General features: G+C 40.7%; 2 protein-coding genes across 2 annotated transcripts; one reads left to right on the top strand and one right to left on the bottom strand.

Annotated features, from left to right (window-relative positions):
• The first annotated feature begins 3,343 nt into the window (after positions 1-3,343).
• Positions 3,344-9,113, top strand: LOC135076754 (GDP-L-fucose synthase). The gene is made up of 8 exons (XM_063971177.1): positions 3,344-3,495; positions 3,581-3,732; positions 4,054-4,168; positions 5,777-5,905; positions 6,012-6,085; positions 6,864-7,003; positions 7,408-7,536; positions 8,320-9,113. The coding sequence occupies exons 2-8, from the start codon at positions 3,581-3,583 to the stop codon at positions 8,553-8,555; spliced, it is 975 nt and encodes a 324-aa protein (XP_063827247.1). The 5' UTR covers positions 3,344-3,495; the 3' UTR covers positions 8,556-9,113.
• Positions 9,114-9,204: 91 nt separating this feature from the next.
• Positions 9,205-20,024, bottom strand: LOC135076756 (glutamate dehydrogenase, mitochondrial-like). The gene is made up of 11 exons (XM_063971179.1): positions 19,683-20,024; positions 19,231-19,354; positions 19,016-19,123; positions 18,837-18,929; positions 18,586-18,672; positions 17,810-17,976; positions 16,371-16,508; positions 14,955-15,116; positions 13,773-13,977; positions 12,479-12,621; positions 9,205-10,010 (listed from the first exon to the last, which is right to left on the bottom strand). Exons 1-11 carry the CDS (start codon positions 19,941-19,943, stop codon positions 9,894-9,896), a joined length of 1,605 nt encoding a protein of 534 aa, XP_063827249.1. The 5' UTR covers positions 19,944-20,024; the 3' UTR covers positions 9,205-9,893.
• Positions 20,025-20,234: the final 210 nt, after the last annotated feature.

Genomic DNA, 20,234 nt, shown 5'->3' with positions numbered 1-20,234 from the left:
GGAGTTTGGTACTTTTGTTGGAGGCACCAATTAGAATTAAAAAAAAAATTAGAAAGACTTAAAATTGTTTTCATCAAATAATTAGTCTTTCAAAAAAGCTATTTAGGTACAAAAAAGCTGAAAATAGTTAATGAACTTACTAATGAGTGCCTGAGCTAAGGCCTGAGCCTGATGAGTAAGTTGAAATTTTATTAAATTGAATACATTTATACTGCCATCAATCAGAATCGGTTAAATTATAATCGAAAATAATCAAACCATAGACAACCATGTGACTTGGGGTGCGTGCACAGTAGGGTGTCCCGAAATATCTTTTTTTATATTTTCGCTACACAAGACCCCTCAAACGTTGCGTCATAAGATGTAGATTACCGTAAAAATAATTAAAAAAATATAAAATAATGTCTCAAGGGCTCTACCGGCATTTTTATGTCTCAAAAAATCACTTAATCAGCCCTTCACTGTTTGTCATCTATTATATTTTTTTCAAAATTATTTCATTTTATTTTGTAATAACAGTGGCAGTGGAACCCTAAGATATGATTTGCAGGCAATGACAGACTGTTTCCAGTGAGGTATAGGTTTGGTTCGAACTAGCAGAATTCATATTTTGACTTGTTTTTCTCAAATTTTCTACTTCTTTGGCGAGGCTGTTGGTATTATTTCTGTTGAGGTTTTATTGCTGTAAGGTATCGCACCGCACTTTTTTGTTATAATATTACATACTTTTAGCATAAATTAAACAAAAATTTAGCAAACATATGGTAGTAATATACTTTTTGATTTTTTTCAGGTAAAAACTACCTAGCCAAAAATCTTTAAAATATTATATTTAAACAGAATACTAATTGACATGTTAAATAGTTTTAGCATACTATTAAATATAAATAACATTTATGTACGTTACATATACACTTTCTAGCTGAAGTTTTTGTTCTGTACGCAGTTTTTTATCAATGGTGAACTTCAACGGAAGTAAAAAAATATTTTTAGTTATGAAACGCATACATGTTATATATCAAATTAAAGACAATTTAATACACTCCTTTGGCTCGTGTAAAACTTTTAGTAGAGTATTAGAAATTTTGTAAAAAAATGATTTAAAAAGTAGTATCACAACAATGTAAAAAAAATCAATTTTCCTTTAATTACTAACTGAAGGTTGATTTTATCGATACAATTTATACTACAAAATATCAAGCGCACACGTAGAGCTTTGATTTAAATAAAAAAGTAATGAAATCGGACAAATGGTTTTCAAGTTATGGTTGATTTTCTAAAATTGACTGTCATTTTTGTTAGCTTCCACTTAGAGATGCCAATCATTGTTTTATAATAGCGTAATAAAATTATTAACCTGCTGTAAGAAGGGAATTGAGTATCTTCAAATTAAATCGATATCTTGGCTGACCCATGGATTAATTAAGAATACATTAAAATCGCGCGCGTAAATGCCTAATTCTGGTCAAAAAGCCAATTCCGTTTTTAAAGTATTTATGGATTTATTGGTTTTTAAACTATTTTAAACCTTGCTGTGACTCATTGTGTATCCTCAAATTTCATAAAAACGCTATTTTTGTATTATTTATAGTTTATGTTAGGAACCCCTAAAATAGCAATTTTAAAAATGTTTAAGGACAGGTAGAGGCCTCAAGATGACAGAAGTCTAATTAAATTTAATGCTAATCGTAATCTATGTGTCAAAACGCAACTTTTGACACCTCTTGCGTAACCGTAGCTCAAAAAAAATTTTTTCCCATACAACGACGGGACACCCTAGTGCACAGATATGGATAGATGCAGCATGTGTCAAAAATTGTATGAAGTCGAGCGTGCCACTTTTTAAACGTCATTAGTGTCATTTTAGCGAATTTTAGTGATTGCCGCAACGTAAAAGTAATCGTATCATCGTACTGCATTTGCAAAGTCATCGAATGATATCGTGTGACTCGATTCGAAAATTAATTAATTCCGATAAAACTGATAATTTCTTAAATACAAAACCAAAAACATCTTTATTTACCTTTTTAAAATAAATTAATTCTTACAAATCGTCAAATCTCGTTATTGTTTTTACCCTACCAGCGTTTCAAGACATAAAGGACATCATCCATTTTGGTCCAAAATCAAAAGTGCCGGCCAAAAAATAAAAGTGCTGTATTCTGATAGAATACGTCCGCCTTAGCATTTATTACTATGGCACCAAAGCTGTAGCACCACTGTGCATCGTAGTATTTGAGTTCTAAAAATATATGAAACGACTGACTTTGATCTCAAATACTACGACGTACAGTGGTGCTACAGCTTTGGTGTCATAGTAACAAATGCTAAGGCGGACGTATTCTGTCAGAATACAGCACTTTTTTTTTATTGGCCGACATTTTTGATTTTGAACAAAAAATGTATGAATCGTCGATGAATTTTAGATCTCAAATACTCGACGCACAGTGGTGCTACAGCTTTGGTGCCATAGTAACAAATGCTAAGGCGGACGTATTCTGTCAGAAGACAGCACTTTTTTTTTATTGGCCGACAGTTTTGATTTTGAACAAAAAATGTATGAATCGTCGATGAATTTTAGATCTCAAATACTCGACGCATAGTGGTGATACAGCTTTGGTGCCATAGTAACAAATGCTAAGGCGGACGTATTCTGTCAGAATACAGCACTTTTTTTTTATTGGCCGACACTTCTGATTTTGAACAAAAAATGTATGAATAGTCGATGACTTTTAGATCTCAAATACTCGACGCACAGTGGAGCTACGGCTTTGGTGCCATAGTAACAAATGCTAAGGCAGACGTATTCTGTCAGAATACAGCACTTTTTTTGTTGGCCGGCACTTTTGATTTTGGACCAAAAATATATGAAACGTGGATGATGTCCTTTGTTAAGTGCATGAATACATCATCATCAGTGTGTGTCTTATTGATGAGTAAGTACGGTTCCTTGGGATCGGTATGAGTGCACCACATACAGGGACCATGGTTTTAACTCTTAAGAGTACATCGCAGGATATGTATTAAAAACAATGCTACTTTATACTTCTTCTACTGCTACTTTATTCTAATTAATTATTTGTTACTTGTGCTGTTAATTACAATTCTCAATCCGTAAATAATTTCTTCTTTCTACCGTGTTCGTACTACTGTCCTCGTAAAATCATCGTAACCGATTGTTGTAATCGGATTACATGAACATCACTCGACCATGTATGTCCATTTGGACATATCGGAATGGCACGCTTTGACGATCAACTTGCTGTATCTACTCTAATCCATATCAGAATCTGTGGGTGCGTGCGTGATTAAAAAAAACACTGACTTGGCTGGCTGACTGACATTGACAGATTAAAATGACAGCCGGACAGCTGGCAAACTGGGAATGTTGTAATTTGTAAATAAATTGAAAATCTTTGAAAATTTCACAGTCTAATAGTACCAACGCAACATTTAACAATAGAAAAGTGTTGTGTAATTTGTAAAAGCTAAGAGGTAATGTATACATTCTGCTTTCTGTATTATTACTAGCAATAAAATAGATAACGTTATCACCATCACTTTTTTGTGTTTCTTTCAGATGAGTGCTGATAAAACTGTAGTGCTAGTTACTGGAGGTTCTGGCCTAGTCGGGCAGGCGATCAGAACCGTGGTAGAAGAAGAAAAATCAAATGGAACCGGCGTCCCAGATGAAACGTGGGTGTTTTGTGGGTCGAAAGATGGCGATCTCAGGTAATAAGTGATAACGATTCCTTTTCACTGTACGTACACCTGACTAGGGTTGCCAGGTGTCCCGCTTTAGCCGGACATGATTGCCTTTTTACAGACTTGTCCTGCCAAAATCTGGTTCTAATAAATTTGAGCTATAAACAAGATTTATTGAGGGTGTACTCCAAATAGACATCATCCAATGTTCTGGACATCTATAAAACTCAAAATCTTAGGAGCTTAAAGCTTCTGCAAGGCTTAAGATATTGTAGCTTTTCCTAGACTTATTTATCATGAGACTGGCTTGATGTAAAGTAAATCATAAATCATAACACTTAATTACAGGGATAAAGGGCAAACAGAGGCATTGTTTGAGAAGCACAAGCCCACACATGTAATCCACTTGGCAGCCATGGTGGGGGGGCTCTTCCACAACATGGCACACAACCTGGACTTTTTTGTAAGTTAAAATCTTAGTTTATTATTTACTTGGTAAATGTTATTGAATGAAGATAATAACATACTATCCATAACCTTCTAGATTGATTAGAAATATCAAAGTTTCTAAACTACATTACAATAAATAGACCTTTTATAATAAATATTAGGACCTTTGCTATTTCTTATTTATATTAATGACCTTCCTTACTTTGTAAAAGATCTGTGTGATATTGTGTTATTTGCTGATGACACATCTCTCATTTTCAAAGTTGATAGAGGTAAAGTAAATTTTGACGATATTAATAACACACTCTCACAGGTTCTACATTGGTTCACTGTTAACAACTTATTGTTAAATGCAAACAAAACTAAGTGCATTAAATTTACCTTACCTAATGTGAGGCAGGTTTCCACGCAATTAATGGTGAAGAATGAACCATTAAATAGCATAAATTCCACAACATTCTTGGGAATCACTTTAGATGCTAAACTTCAATGGGGTCCTCATATTGAAACTTTGTCAAAAAGGCTCAGTTCGGCTGCTTTTGCAGTGAGAAAGATAAGGCAATTAACTGACATTGAAACGGCAAGGCTAGTATATTTTAGCTATTTTCATAGTATAATGTCATACGGCATATTGTTGTGGGGCTCAGCCGCGGACATTGAAACTGTGTTTGTTCTGCAGAAGAGAGCAGTGCGGGCCATTTATAACCTTGGACCCCGATTTTCCTTGAAAGATTTTTTTAAGGAAATTAACATACTGACAGTAGCTTCACAGTTCATTTATGAAAACCTTTTATATGTCCGCAAAAATATAGAGCAATTCACGAAAAAGAGCGATTTGCATAACTTTAATACAAGAAACAAAAATAAACTTGCCGTTCCAAATTTCAGATTGCATAAGATTGGTAATTCATTTATGGGAAAATGTATTAAATTCTTTAATAAATTACCACAAACTGTTGTAGAACTACCCATTCATAAATTCAAAGCACATATTAAAAGTACCTTAATGAAAAAGGGCTACTATAAAGTCGATGATTATTTAAAAGATAAAAATGTTTGGGATACTTTACTGCCTAGCTCGCATAAATATTTATAACTTTGTACATTTTAAAGCATGTAAACCTTTGAAAAAGAGGCTGACAATAGTGACTGAGTTTCTTGCGCTGCTTCTTCTCAGCACTGGCCCATTTATTGTCCTGAAGCAGTGGTAGGGTTAATACTGGGACGTGTAAAAGTGCTTTTTTTAAGCCTATTTACAGAAATAAATGAGTTTTATGAGTTTTTTATGAGTTTTTTCAGTACTTGTATAAATCAAAATATGGTAGTACTAGTGGCCGCCCGTGACTTCGTACGCGTGGATCCCGTTTTACTCCCTTAGGGGTTGAATTTTGCAAAATCCCGTATTAGTGAGCACCTAAGTTCTAAAAAGAACCCCCATGCAAAATTTGAGACTCCTAGCACTTGTAGTTTTAGAGATTTCGTGATGAGTGAGTGAGTCAATAAGTGACCTTTCTCTTTTATAGATATACCTAGATTAAATTAAAATGTAGATATGACCTACATTTGCATTATTTGCTAAGAAACATGATTCACTTGTTAAATTATTAATTTATGTTTACAGAGGGAGAACATGGCAATAAACGACAATGTATTACACGCAAGCTTCAAATTCGGGGTGAAGAAAGTGGTGTCCTGCCTCTCCACATGTATATTCCCAGACAAGACCACATACCCCATTGATGAGACTATGGTCAGTTGATTTGTAATTTATAAATAAATATGATTCATAAGATTCTACCCAGGTGATCCTGTCACATGTATAAACTTTTATGAATAAAAATATTACTTATTTTCAGGTGCACAATGGGCCACCCCATTCATCAAATTATGGTTACAGTTATGCAAAACGTATGATTGATATTTTAAATAGGTAAGTTTGAAATTCAAACTTAATTAGGTATATGAAGTTTGAATAGAGTGCAGTCTTAGGAATAGAGTTACCCACAATTAGTAACAACAGGACTAAAGACAACAGCACAGCAGAAGTGCCTAATCATTTTCTAGTCACATTACTCAAATTGTTGTCAATCCTCCAGGATCATGAGATTCGGGATTAGGGGTAAAATCCTGTAAGATTAATCTTGCAAGATGTAACCTGTAAGTTTAAAATTGCCAACTATCTGAAGGCCCCTGATTGGTCCGTCTGTCTCCATACGCCTAATTGAGACAAGCATAATAACCGCGCGGTTTCTGGGTAATTCTCATTGGCAAGGTACTGAGGCAGCAACTTTGCGGATATGGTTTGATGCAAATGTACATGAACTGCCCAGCAACTGCGCGATTATCGCCTTGTCTGGACTAGGTCATAGAGTGAAGCTTCAACCCATTCTGGGAATGGGTAGTTTCCCCTGCATATTCTAACCGTTGAGCATTTTTTCGAATTGACTACCCACCCCCAGAATGGTGCAAATCGCCATCGGCTTATTCCACTATTCCCCGTTGACAATCCCCGTCAACTTTCTAGTTCATTATTCTCCATTATAAGTTCCCAATTGGCGTTAACGAGGAATAGTGAACACAAAGCTCACTAATCCCCGTTGACGGGGATTGTCAACGGGGAATAGTGGAATAAGCCGCGCGATCATAGGCCAATGACAGGTCGCGCGACCTGTGAGTGGTTGAAGCATCAGGAATGTTAACCGTTTCAGGGGTTATCACGAGCAGCACGGGCGTACGTTCACGTCGGTGGTGCCGTGCAACGTGTTCGGGCCGCACGACAACTTTCGCCTCGACTCGTCGCACGTCATCCCGGCGCTGATACGCCGCATGGATACCGCTCTCAATGACGGTATGTGCTATAATAATTATTTTTTCTACTTAAAACTACTATAGTTAAAACTAGCATTTCTGATTCGGCCAGTCCGACACCGACACCTTTGGGCTATTGTCTAACATAATATGATTTTATTCTACAATTTTACTTATCTCAATAACTTTTCCACAATTCAGTGTTTTGATCTTGAGATGTTGGTGTCATTTCCTAGGTGAGACAGAAAAACACTGATCCCTGAAGTTTCATCTCTTAAAATGCATACGTTAGGTAGGAGAAGTCATCGTATTTTTCGGAAATAGATTTTGGTATATTCATTTGAAACCCTCTTGGCCTATCCAGTCCAACAGAAGTGGACATAATTTGTCTGAAGGAACGAATGTAGAATTCAGTTTTTAACGGCTAAAATAATGTATTTATAGGTGCGCCAACATTCACGGTGCTTGGCAGCGGCAAGCCGCTCCGGCAGTTTATCTACTCTTTGGACTTGGCTCGGCTGTTCGTGTGGACGCTGCGACACTACGACAGTGTTGAACCGCTTATATTGTCAGGTGATTATTGTTCAAATACATGAGCTGGCTGACGGCCGATGGGGCAGCAAGGTTCTGGAATGGAGGCCACGTGCCGGAAAACGCAGCGTGGGACGTCCACCCACAAGGTGGACCGACGACCTGATAAAGGTAGCAGGAAGGCGCTGGATGCAGGCCGCTACCAACCGTGCGATGTGGAAGTCATTGGGGGAGGCCTATGTTCAGCAGTGGACGTCCTGTGGCTGAAATGATGATGATGATGACATGAGCTGGGGAATCGGACATGGGCATAGCAAGAGCAAGATTCCTGTATGAATAAATGTTACTTCGTAGAAATTTTTGGAATAGGTTAAATGTTCAGGTAAGGAAATCACTAACAAAATAATCGAATATTCTAGCGAAAAATTATAAAACTTATTAAAATCTTCTTACTCCAACCAATCCAGATCGCCCTATAAAGTGCCCTGTCAAGGCTTCTGCAAGCTTTTGGCGAAGATGGAGATTGGAGAATTTGAGCCCGTTGATCTACCGCTCCTTGTGTTAAATGCAATGTCCAGCTGTGAAATATGTTTTAAGAGCTAGCTCGTAACGATGATACTGAACAATATTTTCTTCTCAGCACTTGCCAAATGTTGGTCTCGAAGCGCTGGTAGGGTAAAAAGATTATGAGACATGTAGAGGCTCCTTAAGAGCAAAATGATGATTTGTAAGAACTATTTATTAGTCTAAACAAATAAAGAAATTTTGAGTTTGACTTCTTTCTTTCTAACAATACTCTTCAACTCCATCATTTTAAATCCCCAGTGGACGAAGAAGACGAGGTGCCAATTAGCGCAGTGGCAGAAGCTATCAAGAAAGCGCACGGCTACACCGGCCAGATCGTCTACGACACCAGCAAAGCCGACGGCCAGTACAAAAAGACCGCTTCCAACAAGAAACTGCGGTCTCTTTGCAAAGACTTCCACTTCACGCCATTCGAGCAAGCCATACAGGATACTGTGGATTGGTTTAAGAAAAATAAGGAGCAGGCGCGGACGTGATGCAGTTGACAGGTTAGGTACAGTCACCGTCAAATAGTTCGTGACACCCAGTGACCGAAAAGTTGACAACACAACCTTATTCCAATGAGGGCCATCGTTTTAGCGCTCACCAGTTAGCGCCACTGTAGAGTAAGGTCCTGTCACTTGCTAGTAGCGAAGACAGTGGCACCACCTGGTGAGCGCGAAAGTGGTAGGAGGACTATCGCATTTGCACTCATCAAGATGGCGCCACTGTAGAGTAAGGTCCTGTCAATCGCCAGGGGTGCCAACTGTTAAGTATAAAAACGATAGCCCTCATTGTAAAAGACGTGTTGCGAACTTTTTGGCTACTTTGGGTGTCACGAAATATTTGACGCTGACTATGCAGACGACGGCACATCGAAAAGACACCTTAAGCAGTTGTAACAGGAACAATAATTTGTCTGTGCTATCGTCTTATTTTTTTACATGCGTCCGGCATTTGTTTGAGACAGGTCTCGAACAAACGCCGTAAGCATTGAATAAGTTTCAAAGTGTTTTCGTTGTTATTATAATAAAATGTTTATGGACCAATCCAAACTTGCGATGTTTTTTAGCAGCCAACTTGCCTTATCATTTTGTTAAAACTCAAAAAAGTCTATTTTTCTATTTTCTAAAAGAAACACGTTTTAAAAATTAACTACATTTACGTTTATTACAAAGTAAAATAAGAATAATAACAACTTGTAAATACTTAAATATAACTTTCAGTCGTTTCGGTAAATCTGATAGAATTAATTAAACCGAAAGTTTGCAAGCGTCATTTTATGTTTATTCGTACCACCATCTCTATCTTGTAGGATGTAAAAATGAAGCGTATTTTTAGAGCAATACAATTCAAATTAGTTTACGAATGCAGAAGTCATCGGCTTGTCAAGCTAATTTAAACTCTAAGACCCAGAACAGACGGTGAAACGCAACTGCAACTGCTAGTTACTTTTGAGTTGCATCTAAGTTTCTGCCATAGCATCCGTTGAGACCACACATGACGCGACCAGTTTGAAACTTTCAGTTTCATTCATCAGTGTGCTTACCGTGAGTTTACGTTAGGTGTGCTCGCTAGCGAAAAATCTATGAAGATTATATTTCTTGAAAGTAGCCGCTAGGGGCGCTGCACAATAGGTATGTCATACATTTAATGTCATATTTTTAGTTTACGCAGTCGCTAGCGAGCACATCTAACGTAAACTCATGGTAAGTGTACAGAATCATCAGAAAGTTGCAGTTGCGTTTCACCGTCTGTTCTGGGCCTTATGCTCAAAAAATTCAACGTCTCAATCAAATGGCCAAGGGAATACCGGTGGTATAGTAACGTGAGCGTTATAGCGCTAGCCCCATGTCGTCATACGTCATGAATATCTTCTCGATGGCATTGACGTAGGCCGCCGTTCGCACGTCCAAGCCCAGGTTATGCTGTTTTGCTACCCGCATCACGTTCTGTAAACAATTAACCATAATCAGCCGGAGTAATTTGACTAAATGTATCATAGATTTGATGAAAACAACGGAACGGAACGTATACGCGTCTTCGCCATATCAGCGCAGACTCGGGCAAAAAAGCCCACCGAGTCAACTTTTTTAATCGTTTGGACCTAAAAAGCCACTTGAAGGGTTAAAAATATTGTAAAATACACTCGGCGTCAAAAAATTGCACCTCCCGCGTCAATAACTTTGAAGATCTTATCCTCTAACACAAACATGGTGCTCCACTCCACCACACAAATAAACTTAAAGAAAGACACATTTAATTTTTAAATAAACGATACCATAAGTGGCTTGAAAAAATATGATGGGAGCAGAGGCAGCCAGATAAGACTAACATTTGTGGTTATAAAACCAAACAATGATCTCCGTGTCCTATAACAGATAGAGATTAATCCCAATTTAAAATCTTTATATAGTTCCAAAATACTGAACTGTCCTATGCATGACATTGACAGTGGGGCGCCCCCTGTTATTGAGTTTGGTGGGACAGTTTAGCATGGGTCATCTATAACCATAGCTCAAGCGTAACTGTCGCCTACTGTCTGCCCACCTGTCGCTTTAAGCAGCAACACTGGATCTTCTGGACTGGACATTTTTGGGGTACCAATCTTTAAGTCATTGAACGCCGAGACGCTAGACACAATGGAAATTGTATCCCACCAAAAACATTCTGTAAAAAACTAGCCAAGTCTCGATGGAGCTGCTTGTTTATCTCTAAAAAGTAATTAAATCTAGACAAAGTCGTGCCAAGTCTATGGTTCCTTACTGCGATTTCTTTATTATTATAGTTAATGTTGTGTGACTTGGCCGTTGAAGGGTGACAAAACCAGGTGCTCCATGACACCATTGCACCAATCTGTCGCCAGAACCGCTACCCATTGACGATGGAAAATTGCCACTTGGAAAACGTTGATTCAACAATAACCAGTCAATTGTAGGCTTTATAAAGCTGCGTATTTCAATAATACTTATGTATGATTATCTTAATAAAGATTGTTCAACGGCCAAGTCACACAACATTAACTATAATAATAAAGAAATCGCAGTAAGGAACCATAGACTTGGCACGACTTTGTCTAGATTTCATTACTTTTTAGAGATAAACAAGCAGCTCCATCGAGACTTGGCTAGTTTTTTACAGAATGTTTTTGGTGGGATTTCACTTATTTTTGTAGAAAGTGGCAAAATTTTTTAACGTCGTCGTTTTATCGATTTTTTTACGATATTAAACACAAATAAACTCAACGACCTTTAAAATGGACAACGAATCAGAATTGTTTTAATAACATGACCTTAGCGATCCTTACAATATAATAAACGAAATCAACGAAATGCAAATTACACAACATTCAACTTAATCGACGGGGGGCTCTGGAAAGGAAAAAAATCTGGACACCACTTGCTAGTGCTAGCGCCATCTAGCGGTAAGCGATACAGGCGAACACCACGGTGCCGGAGTAGTATTGATTATGAATGTGGTGTTACTCCAGATCTTCGATTTCCCTAGTTTTTATAGTTTTCCCTTTATGTGGCCATTAAACCCTAACTCTGTACCAAATTTCAGCTCTCTGAGTTTATGGGAAGTACTAGTTCTATTTTGATGATCATCAGTGAGTGAGTGAGTGAGTGTCGTAAATGCGAAACTTTGCTTTCGCTTAACTTCGGAACTAAATGACCTACAGACTTGAAATTTTGGATTTTAAGTTCTGGTCTTATCCAGAGGTTCTCAAATAGGGGCCTGAAAATGCGGCGAAATGGTTCCAGTAAAGATGGTACGGCAGTGTTTGCTTCGCGCTCGACTTGGCGGGGGCACTGCCGTGCCCCCAGATTGTTCGAGGCTCACCGGTGAGCCGCGTGGCGTCCAACGTGTTAATGAAATGAAGTTTAGAACTGAGTTCTCAAATGGTAATTGTGGGAAGTGGGAATGTATACGTTTGAAAGTTTTTGCCGCGGGAGGTGCGATTTTTGACGCTGAATTCTACTAATCCTACTTCCTACTAATATTATAAAGGCGAAAGTTTGGATGTCTGGATGTCATGATGTCTGGATGTTTGTTACTCTTTCACGCAAAAACTACTGAACGGATTTTGTTGAAACTTTACAGTATTGTTTATAACCCAGATTAACATATAGGATATAATTTATGACGATATGTGACAAATAAATTTCAATAAATAATTAAGACGTATCTAAAAAGCGCCATCTATCGTCATTAGTAAAAAAAATCTACAGCGCTGGACATACTGTTTTTGACGTTCGTAAATATTCATGCAGGGGAAGCCGTGAAACGCCATCTATCAACATCATGTTGATGTTGACAACATGATATCAAACAACAGATTTTACGAACTAAGGTGTAAAACGAGGTCCACGCGTACGAAGTCGCGGGCGACCGCTAGTGTCGTATAAACGGTCCGTACATCGCAGGCGTTGGTCATGGAGTACTCTAGCCCAGAGTTGACGATGTGCTTCTCGCTGGCGCCCTCGATCATGGTCTGGAACAGCGGCGACGGCTGGATCTTGGCGTTCACGTTCGCTGCCTTCAGCGACTCCTCCACTGACTCTGAATACAATAGAAAACTTTTTATTTGTAAAGTCCGGTCGCACATAGAATTTCGTCCAATGACCCCAAGCTACCTATCCTTATCGCTCGCACACTCACTGCGGCCTAGCCGCCCGTCGCACAGTCGCGACAGCAATATAATTACGCGCGAGCGATAAGGATAGGCAGCTTGGGGTCATTGGACGAAATTCTATCTGCTCGGCGACCGGAATTCGGTATTCAAGCAGACAAGACATAGATACAGAGAGAGATACACAAGTGAACAGTTAACTGCTTGTGCCCCTCTAACAAAAAGCTCAGTATACATCAACACCGCCAGGGCTTGTCTCGAAACTGATTTTTAGCGACGACTCTGCGTCACATTGCAATTTAAACCTTATTACGGCGCCGTAAATTGCGTAGTGTAACAACAACTGTACACGTAAAAGAGCATGGGTGTGTAGCAATGAGGACTATCGTTTTAACGCTCACCACTTGGTGCCACTGTAGAGTAAGGTCACCGTCACTTTCTGTATGCCTGTATCTCACATGATGATAAGTGAACCTGAAGTGGCGACAACTTGGGAGCGCTGAAGCAGTAGGAGGACTATCGCATTTGCACTCACCAGAGTGGCGCCACTGTAGAGTAGGGTCATGTTAATCGCCAGTGGTGCCAACTGGTAAGTACAAAAATATAGCCTTCATTGTTTATAAGGCCTATTCAAACCTGAGCGATATTCGCTGCCGCTGTGGGTAGAGGTACATACCGCGCGGGTTTCGATCAGGTATTTAGTATCAAGTATCGCGGCTAGAGTGTTTTCTCTGCCGCATACGGTAGCGAATACTGCTTAGGTCTGAATAGGCCTTTATTGTTCAAAAAGTACGGTTAGCAAACTTATGCCAAATAACCTACTACCTGTCTCATAATAAACGAATGCCCGTTTCTACTGAGTACTCACCCAGTAACGCCGAGTTGGAATCTTTCCAGAACTTAATGCTGAGCTTTCCGAAGCTGACGTGGTTCAAATTCTTCAGGAACTCGAAGTAGGACACCGTGACGCCCCCCACGTTTGCCAACAGATCTTGGAGCACCAGGATCTTACGTTCCCGCAGGGTCTAGCAATAGAGCCTACCTCGAAATAAACTAATGCGTGATTCCACTGAGTGCTCACCCAGTAATGCCGAATTGGAGTCCTTCCAGAACTTAATGCTTAGTTTCCCGAAGCTGACATGGTTCAAGTTCTTCAGGAACTCGAAGTAGGACACCGTGACGCCTCCCGCGTTTGCCAACAGATCTGGGAGGACCAGGATCTTACGCTCTCTGAGGATCTTGTCGGCGGCCGGGGTTGTCGGGCCGTTTGCACCTTCGCCTATTATCTGGGGGTGGGAGGATGCCATCATGTTTAAATTGTATTGATTCATATAAATCTATACTAATATTATAAATGCGAAAGTAACTCCTGTCTGTCTCTCTTTCACGCCTAAACCACTGAACCGATTTTGATGAAATTTGGCATAGAGATAGTTTGAGTCCCGGGAAAGGACATAGGATAGTTTTTATCCCGGCTTTTTGAAACAGGGACGCGCGCGATAAAGTTTTTCTGTGACAGACAAAATTCCACGTGGGCGAAGCCGCGGGCGGAAAGCTAGTTTAAAAATAATCCATTTTACATGGTGTGTCGAGCCGGAAGACGTAGTGTCATAGTGTGGGCAAGTCCCCCACTAGGTGGACCGAGGATCTGGTGAAGGTCGCGGGAGGTGCCTGGATACAGACGGCGTAGGACCGGTCTTTGTGGAAATCCTTGGAAAAGGCCTTTGTCCAGCTGTGGACGTCATTCGCTGAAACGCACGATACATGTGTGTCGGAATCGGAAATAAAAGTGGGAATTGAAATCATCAATCAGACTATGTATATTAAAAGCTGAAATTCGTAGCTTATGAGTGTTGGGCGTAACTAAGGTCTTTGGTTTGGTCTGAGTGGACACGAACTTGACAAAAAAGCAGCACAAACTCGAGATAATTCGTAGTTTAAAAGCGGAGCTGTTTACAGATGTGAATAATTTTCTAGTACAGACTGACCGAGATTCATGAGAGAGAATTGAAATTAGCAATAGTAACGAAATGTCACTCCCCAAAATTCCACCTGATGGGATACATTAAGCCACGATAGCCGAACGGTGAAGGGGTCGGACTGACCGACTCGAGATCCGAGGAACGCGGGTTCGAATCCCACCGCCGCTCGACTATTGTGGTGAGCCCACTCGTAACACAAGCTTATCACGAGGGGCTAACGGGACTATTAGTAATTTGGGCAATACAAATTGATAATAATCTTTTAAAAAAAAAATCCTAACCTTGCAGTTGACCTTGGCGGCGTTTTCGTGCGTGAGAGCTTTCTCCATGGCGGCCATGATGAGGATGTCGCAGGGCTCGAACATCAGCTCGGGGCCCGTGTCCTTGGCGCCCTCGAAGCCTTTGGCGCTGCCTCTGTTCTTCGCTTTGTACAGTTGAAGCGCCTGCGCAAAGAACATTATGTTGGGTTGAACGTTACGTCAAGTCTTAATTTTTTTTATCGTGTATAGTGTGGTAATTAATGCTGGATCATTTTACAACATCAACTGGACAGCACTAAAAAGTGCAAGGAATCCTCTCGTTTCTACCATTGCGAATCTTCTTTACGCAAGGTCTGCTCAAATGCAAAAATGAACACTTATCGGATGAGGTTAAATCTTAGGCTTGTCTGAGCAAACGACACTTGACATAGTCTAGTCTAATTTCTGATGGGGCAGCAAGGTTCAGGAGTGATACTATTTCTATTACTATTTCTATTTATTTATATTAACCGGCAGACAGTGGTGACTGAGTTTGTTGCGGCGCTTCTTCTCAGCACTTGCCAAATGTTGGTCTCGAAGCGCTGGTAGGGTAAAAAGATTATGAGACATGTAGAGGCTCCTTAAGAGCATATTTTATGACGATTTGTAAGAACTATTTATTAGTCTAAACAAATAAAGAAATTTTGACTTTGACTTTGACTTTGAAGGCCGCATACCGAAAAGCGCAGCGTGAGACGTCCACCCACAAGGTCGACGACCTGAAAAAGGTAGCAGGAAGGCACTGGACGCAGGCCGCTACCAACCGGTCAACATGGAAATCATTGGGGGAGGCATTGTTCAGCAGTGGACGTCCTTTGGCTGAAATGATGATGATGAACTTACATAGTTTTTAGTCTAATTCCATGGCTATAAACCTGTATATGGTAAAGGTGGGTCTATACTACCGAGCTGAGCCCAAGCCAAGCCGCTCTACTCGCGGTGTCAAGTGTGGATGTATAATGAGCCTAAAACAATCAATCTTCTTTGCGCGATGCAAATCTCTTTATGATCGTCAAATAACCAACTATCAGCGGAGCACAGTCGAGTACGAGCCAAACGCAGGAAGCGCGTTGCTCGTTCGAGGCTCGTCTTCGCTCTATACTAAAGCCCGGTCTGTGAGCACGTAGATGGGTAGATTGGGGTCATTGGACAAATCCAATGACCCCAAGCTACCCATCTTTATCGCTCGCGCGTAATTATATTGCTGTCGCGACTGTGCGACGGGCGCCCGCAGTGAGTGTGTGAGCGCAACAGCAACATAATTACGCGCGAGCGATAGGGATGGGTAGCTTGGGGTCATTGGACAAAATTCTACGTGCTCGCAGACCAGATTATACATGAATTTTGGCCCGGCTCATCCAGCGTAGACCCAAATTAAAGTGTTCATAGTATTCTCACCTTGGGGTCGATTCCGTCCGGATTGTGGAGGTTGCAATCGAACTCCAGCACGCCGATGATCTTGACGCCCTTCCCGTGAAGGTAGATGGCCGCGTAGCTGCCCACGTTGCCGAAGCCCTGGATGATCGCCGTCTTGTTCTGGAAACGTCCATTTAAATACGTTTAGAACAGAATCGAAACACGTTTATACGATAACACATACACACATAAAACAAACAGAGTCAACATTACAGAATCAGTCAAAAAAAATTACTTAGGCTTGCAGCAGCAAAAAGGCTCAGCTTATTATTATGTCAAGCGCATACCACATGACGCTTATTTTCAGACGGCGACCGGGGTCTGAGTTGCTCGGTGTATCAGGTTATTGACTGGTATTGTAAATAAATAATAATAAATAATAAATATCCTTAGACATTTTACACTGCGCTTCTAGTCCCAAACTAAGCAAAGCTTGTACTATGGGTACTAGACAACGGATATAAACATACTTAAATACTTTTTTTTTGTAAATACATACTTATTATACATAGAAAACACCCAGTCCAATACAAACAAATATGTTCATGCACACCAATGTTTGTACTGTGCGGGAATCGAACCCGCTACCTCCGGAATAGTAGTCCGTTTCGAACCACTACACCAAACGGCCGACCGACGGAGGAATACTATAATATGTGATCGCGATCCTCATCAGTGAAGGACCGAGAAAGGAGGAGAGAGATTGACTGGTAATGTCCGGTATTATTATTGTTTGTCGAAGAGAAGGATTGAACTCGTCCGTCTCGAACTGGAGGAGTCCGATGCCTGAAACGTTGACGTTGTCTACTACACCGAGAGTAGATTGTCAAACTTAAGTAGCGGTGGACACGGCACATAGCTTGTTGAACAAACGGCAGAAAAGTTATCAGGTGGCGACCTAAAAACGTAATGTAGGCAGAATTCCAACTCCGTCGACCGACAGTCTAGTAAAGATCGCGAGCTTCACCTATATACGGGCAGCGCAGGACCGGTCCTTTTAGAAGTCCTTAATTGTCTTACATTATTTTGGTCGTCCTGCCGGGCTAGGATACGCGCCGTGATATACTCTTATCGACGTCAAAATGTATGGGAGGAAAATCGATAAAATGGCGTGATAACCGCTTATCGCGGCGCGCATCCTAGGCCTAATGGTTTTGAAACGATTGTCTACAGCATTGTTCCCAAAGTGGAAAGACCTTTAAAGGAGGGCGCGGGCCATCTGTGTACTTAAGGATAAAAAACCTGCGACCGCTGAGAGAATGCATTCCAGACTGCTAAATACGACCAATAAATAATCTTGACTGGAGGAGGGCCGCGGAATTTTTTGTATGGTCGAAAGGGGGCGGACTCAAATAAGTTTGGGAACCAATGGTCTATAGTCTACACATTGAGTTTTCAACTAGCAGTGTTAGTAGCTGTACCTCGAAGCCAGGCTGGACGTCGATGAGCTTCATCCAGTCGGCGTTGTGTATGAAGTGGTGCACGGTCATGAAGACGCCGCGGCCCGTCGCCTCCACGCGGCCGTGGATGCCGCCGCCGTTGATCGGCTTGCCAGTTACGCATGCTGCCGCGTTTATGTCGTGGAAACCTGGACACAGGGAAGTTCAGCAAAGGGCCTTGCTGAAGTTTCTAAAGCACTGGGACTCAGGCACATAGCGTCTTAACTTCTTCAAGCAATTTATGGAGACCGAAGATTTGTTTCAATTCCAATTTTGGACGATTATTTGTCCAAGATTCCAATACATAGTCTGGTCCGTGAGCACGTAGGATTTTGTCGCACGCGTAATTATATTGCTGTCGCGACTGTGCGACTGGCACCCGCAGTGAGTGTGCGAGCGCGATAGCAACATAATTACGTGCGAGCGATAAGGATGGGTAGCTAGGGGTCATTGGACAAAATTCTACGTGCTCACGGACCGGGCTTTAGTAAGATCTATTAGAATCTCGTGAGGTTTCGCAGATGATTAGCTGTTGATGGGGGTAGGTAAGTTTATGGGCGTACCCAGGGGGAAGGAGCAGAGAAAAAAATGGCTTTTGTTCAGATGTGAAGTAAGAAAGCTATAAGAGCAATGTGAATATTAGAACGTGTGTTGATGGGCCGGTTTCCATCCAGTCCGACGCCGGTTCGTGAACACACGCACGCCCGGCGCCGAACCGGATAGAAATCGGCTCGCCAATACACGCCCTGATACGTTACCTATGGTCTTGATGTATGTATCGACAATCCAGGACATCTCTCTGCCCGAAGTGTTCACATCAGGCGCCGGGACGTCGATTCCTGCTCCTGAGTCAATTAAAAACATTTCAAGTCAATTAAAAACATTTCAAATCAAATCAAATCAAATTCGTTTATTTGTGGAACATAGGTAAATAACATATTTAAATATTTCTTTATAATATTCGTTTATCTGTTCATCGATAGTAGTATATTGGATCGAATAATCTTACCTATGTAATTTTTCTTTGCCAGCTCTAACGTGTAACGCCTGGTTATTCTCTGCAGCTCCGCAGCGGTGTACTTTTTCGGGTTTATTGCAACACCTGTGTACACAAACCAGAAACCACTGGTTAACCCGGACCTGAGCTCAAAACTTAAAGATGAAAAATAAATTATTTAGTGATTCTACCTCCTTTGGCTCCACCAAAGGGTACATTAGAGCAGGCGCATTTATACGTCATGAGCGCAGCCAGCGCTTTTACTTCTTCGAGGTTCACTTCGTCTGAAAATCTGATTCCTGTAGAATAAATGGGCATACTAAAATTCTATTCGTGTAGGTAGGTAACGTTAAAGAAAGATAAATAAACATGTATGTTGTGCAAAGAAAAGTAAAGAAATGCCTACCTCCTTTGCACGGCAACCGGTGGACGCTATGCTGCGAACGGTAGCCGTGTATGATTTCGTACTGGCCATTCTTTCTCTGCAGCGGGAACTCAAACTGCAGTGAGCTGTTGCAGGAACCCATCACCTGAAATATACGAATTAGCTTACAACTTAGAAATAAATAGAGGTACAAAGGTGAAGCTGGCAAAGGTCGCGGGAGGTGCCTGGATGCGAGCGGCGCAGGGCCGGTCTTTGTAGAAATCCTTGGCGGAGGCCTTTGTCCAGCAGTGGACGTCTTTCGGCTGAAACGAACGAACGAACAAAGGTGATAATCCATTTTGGGTTCATATTATCAGGTAAATGTGTCAGTCAGTATCACAAATTAATCGATAAACTTGAAGCTCATATAGGAAACACCCGAAGGCGCTGTGAATTTTAAACAGCTATCTCCCATTGTCAAAAAGGTGACTTACCTTCAGTATACCAGCTACTCTATTCAGCCTCTTCTTGTCCGACATGTGCTGGTATTTCTTGAGATATTCGATCAACGAGGGCTCCACGACTTGCACGGCGTTGTGGTAATAATACTCCACCATCCGGTAGAAGCTCGGGTTCGGGTCGGTGGCGATCGTTTTCAGGTGCTCCGGTATCTCGTAACATCGCAAACTGATCCTAATCGGACCGAAGGCTAATGATAACACCTTCCTAGCAGACTTACGCACTGGCAAAGCCATATTTTGAAAACAATATATCAATAATCCAATAATATTTCAGTATTTTGGTAAGCAATTACAAAAATAAATAATGATTGACGTTTTAAGATTGTCAGATTTAGTTTTTGATTTATATAGTTTCTAATGAGATGTCACGCATAAAAATCGCGGCATTGAGACAATGCAGAAAAAATCATAGAGCCCATTGAATATTTATCAGGGAATTCCTTAAAAAAATCATCTTATTCCAATCGGTCAAAGTGGAATAGATCATCCAATTTTGTCTTGTCAAATGAGGGCTATCGTTTTAGC

Source organism: Ostrinia nubilalis, chromosome 12, assembly GCF_963855985.1.
Source record: "Ostrinia nubilalis chromosome 12, ilOstNubi1.1, whole genome shotgun sequence".
Lineage (NCBI taxonomy): Eukaryota > Metazoa > Arthropoda > Insecta > Lepidoptera > Crambidae > Ostrinia > Ostrinia nubilalis.
This window is presented reverse-complemented; position numbering and strand designations above follow the sequence as displayed.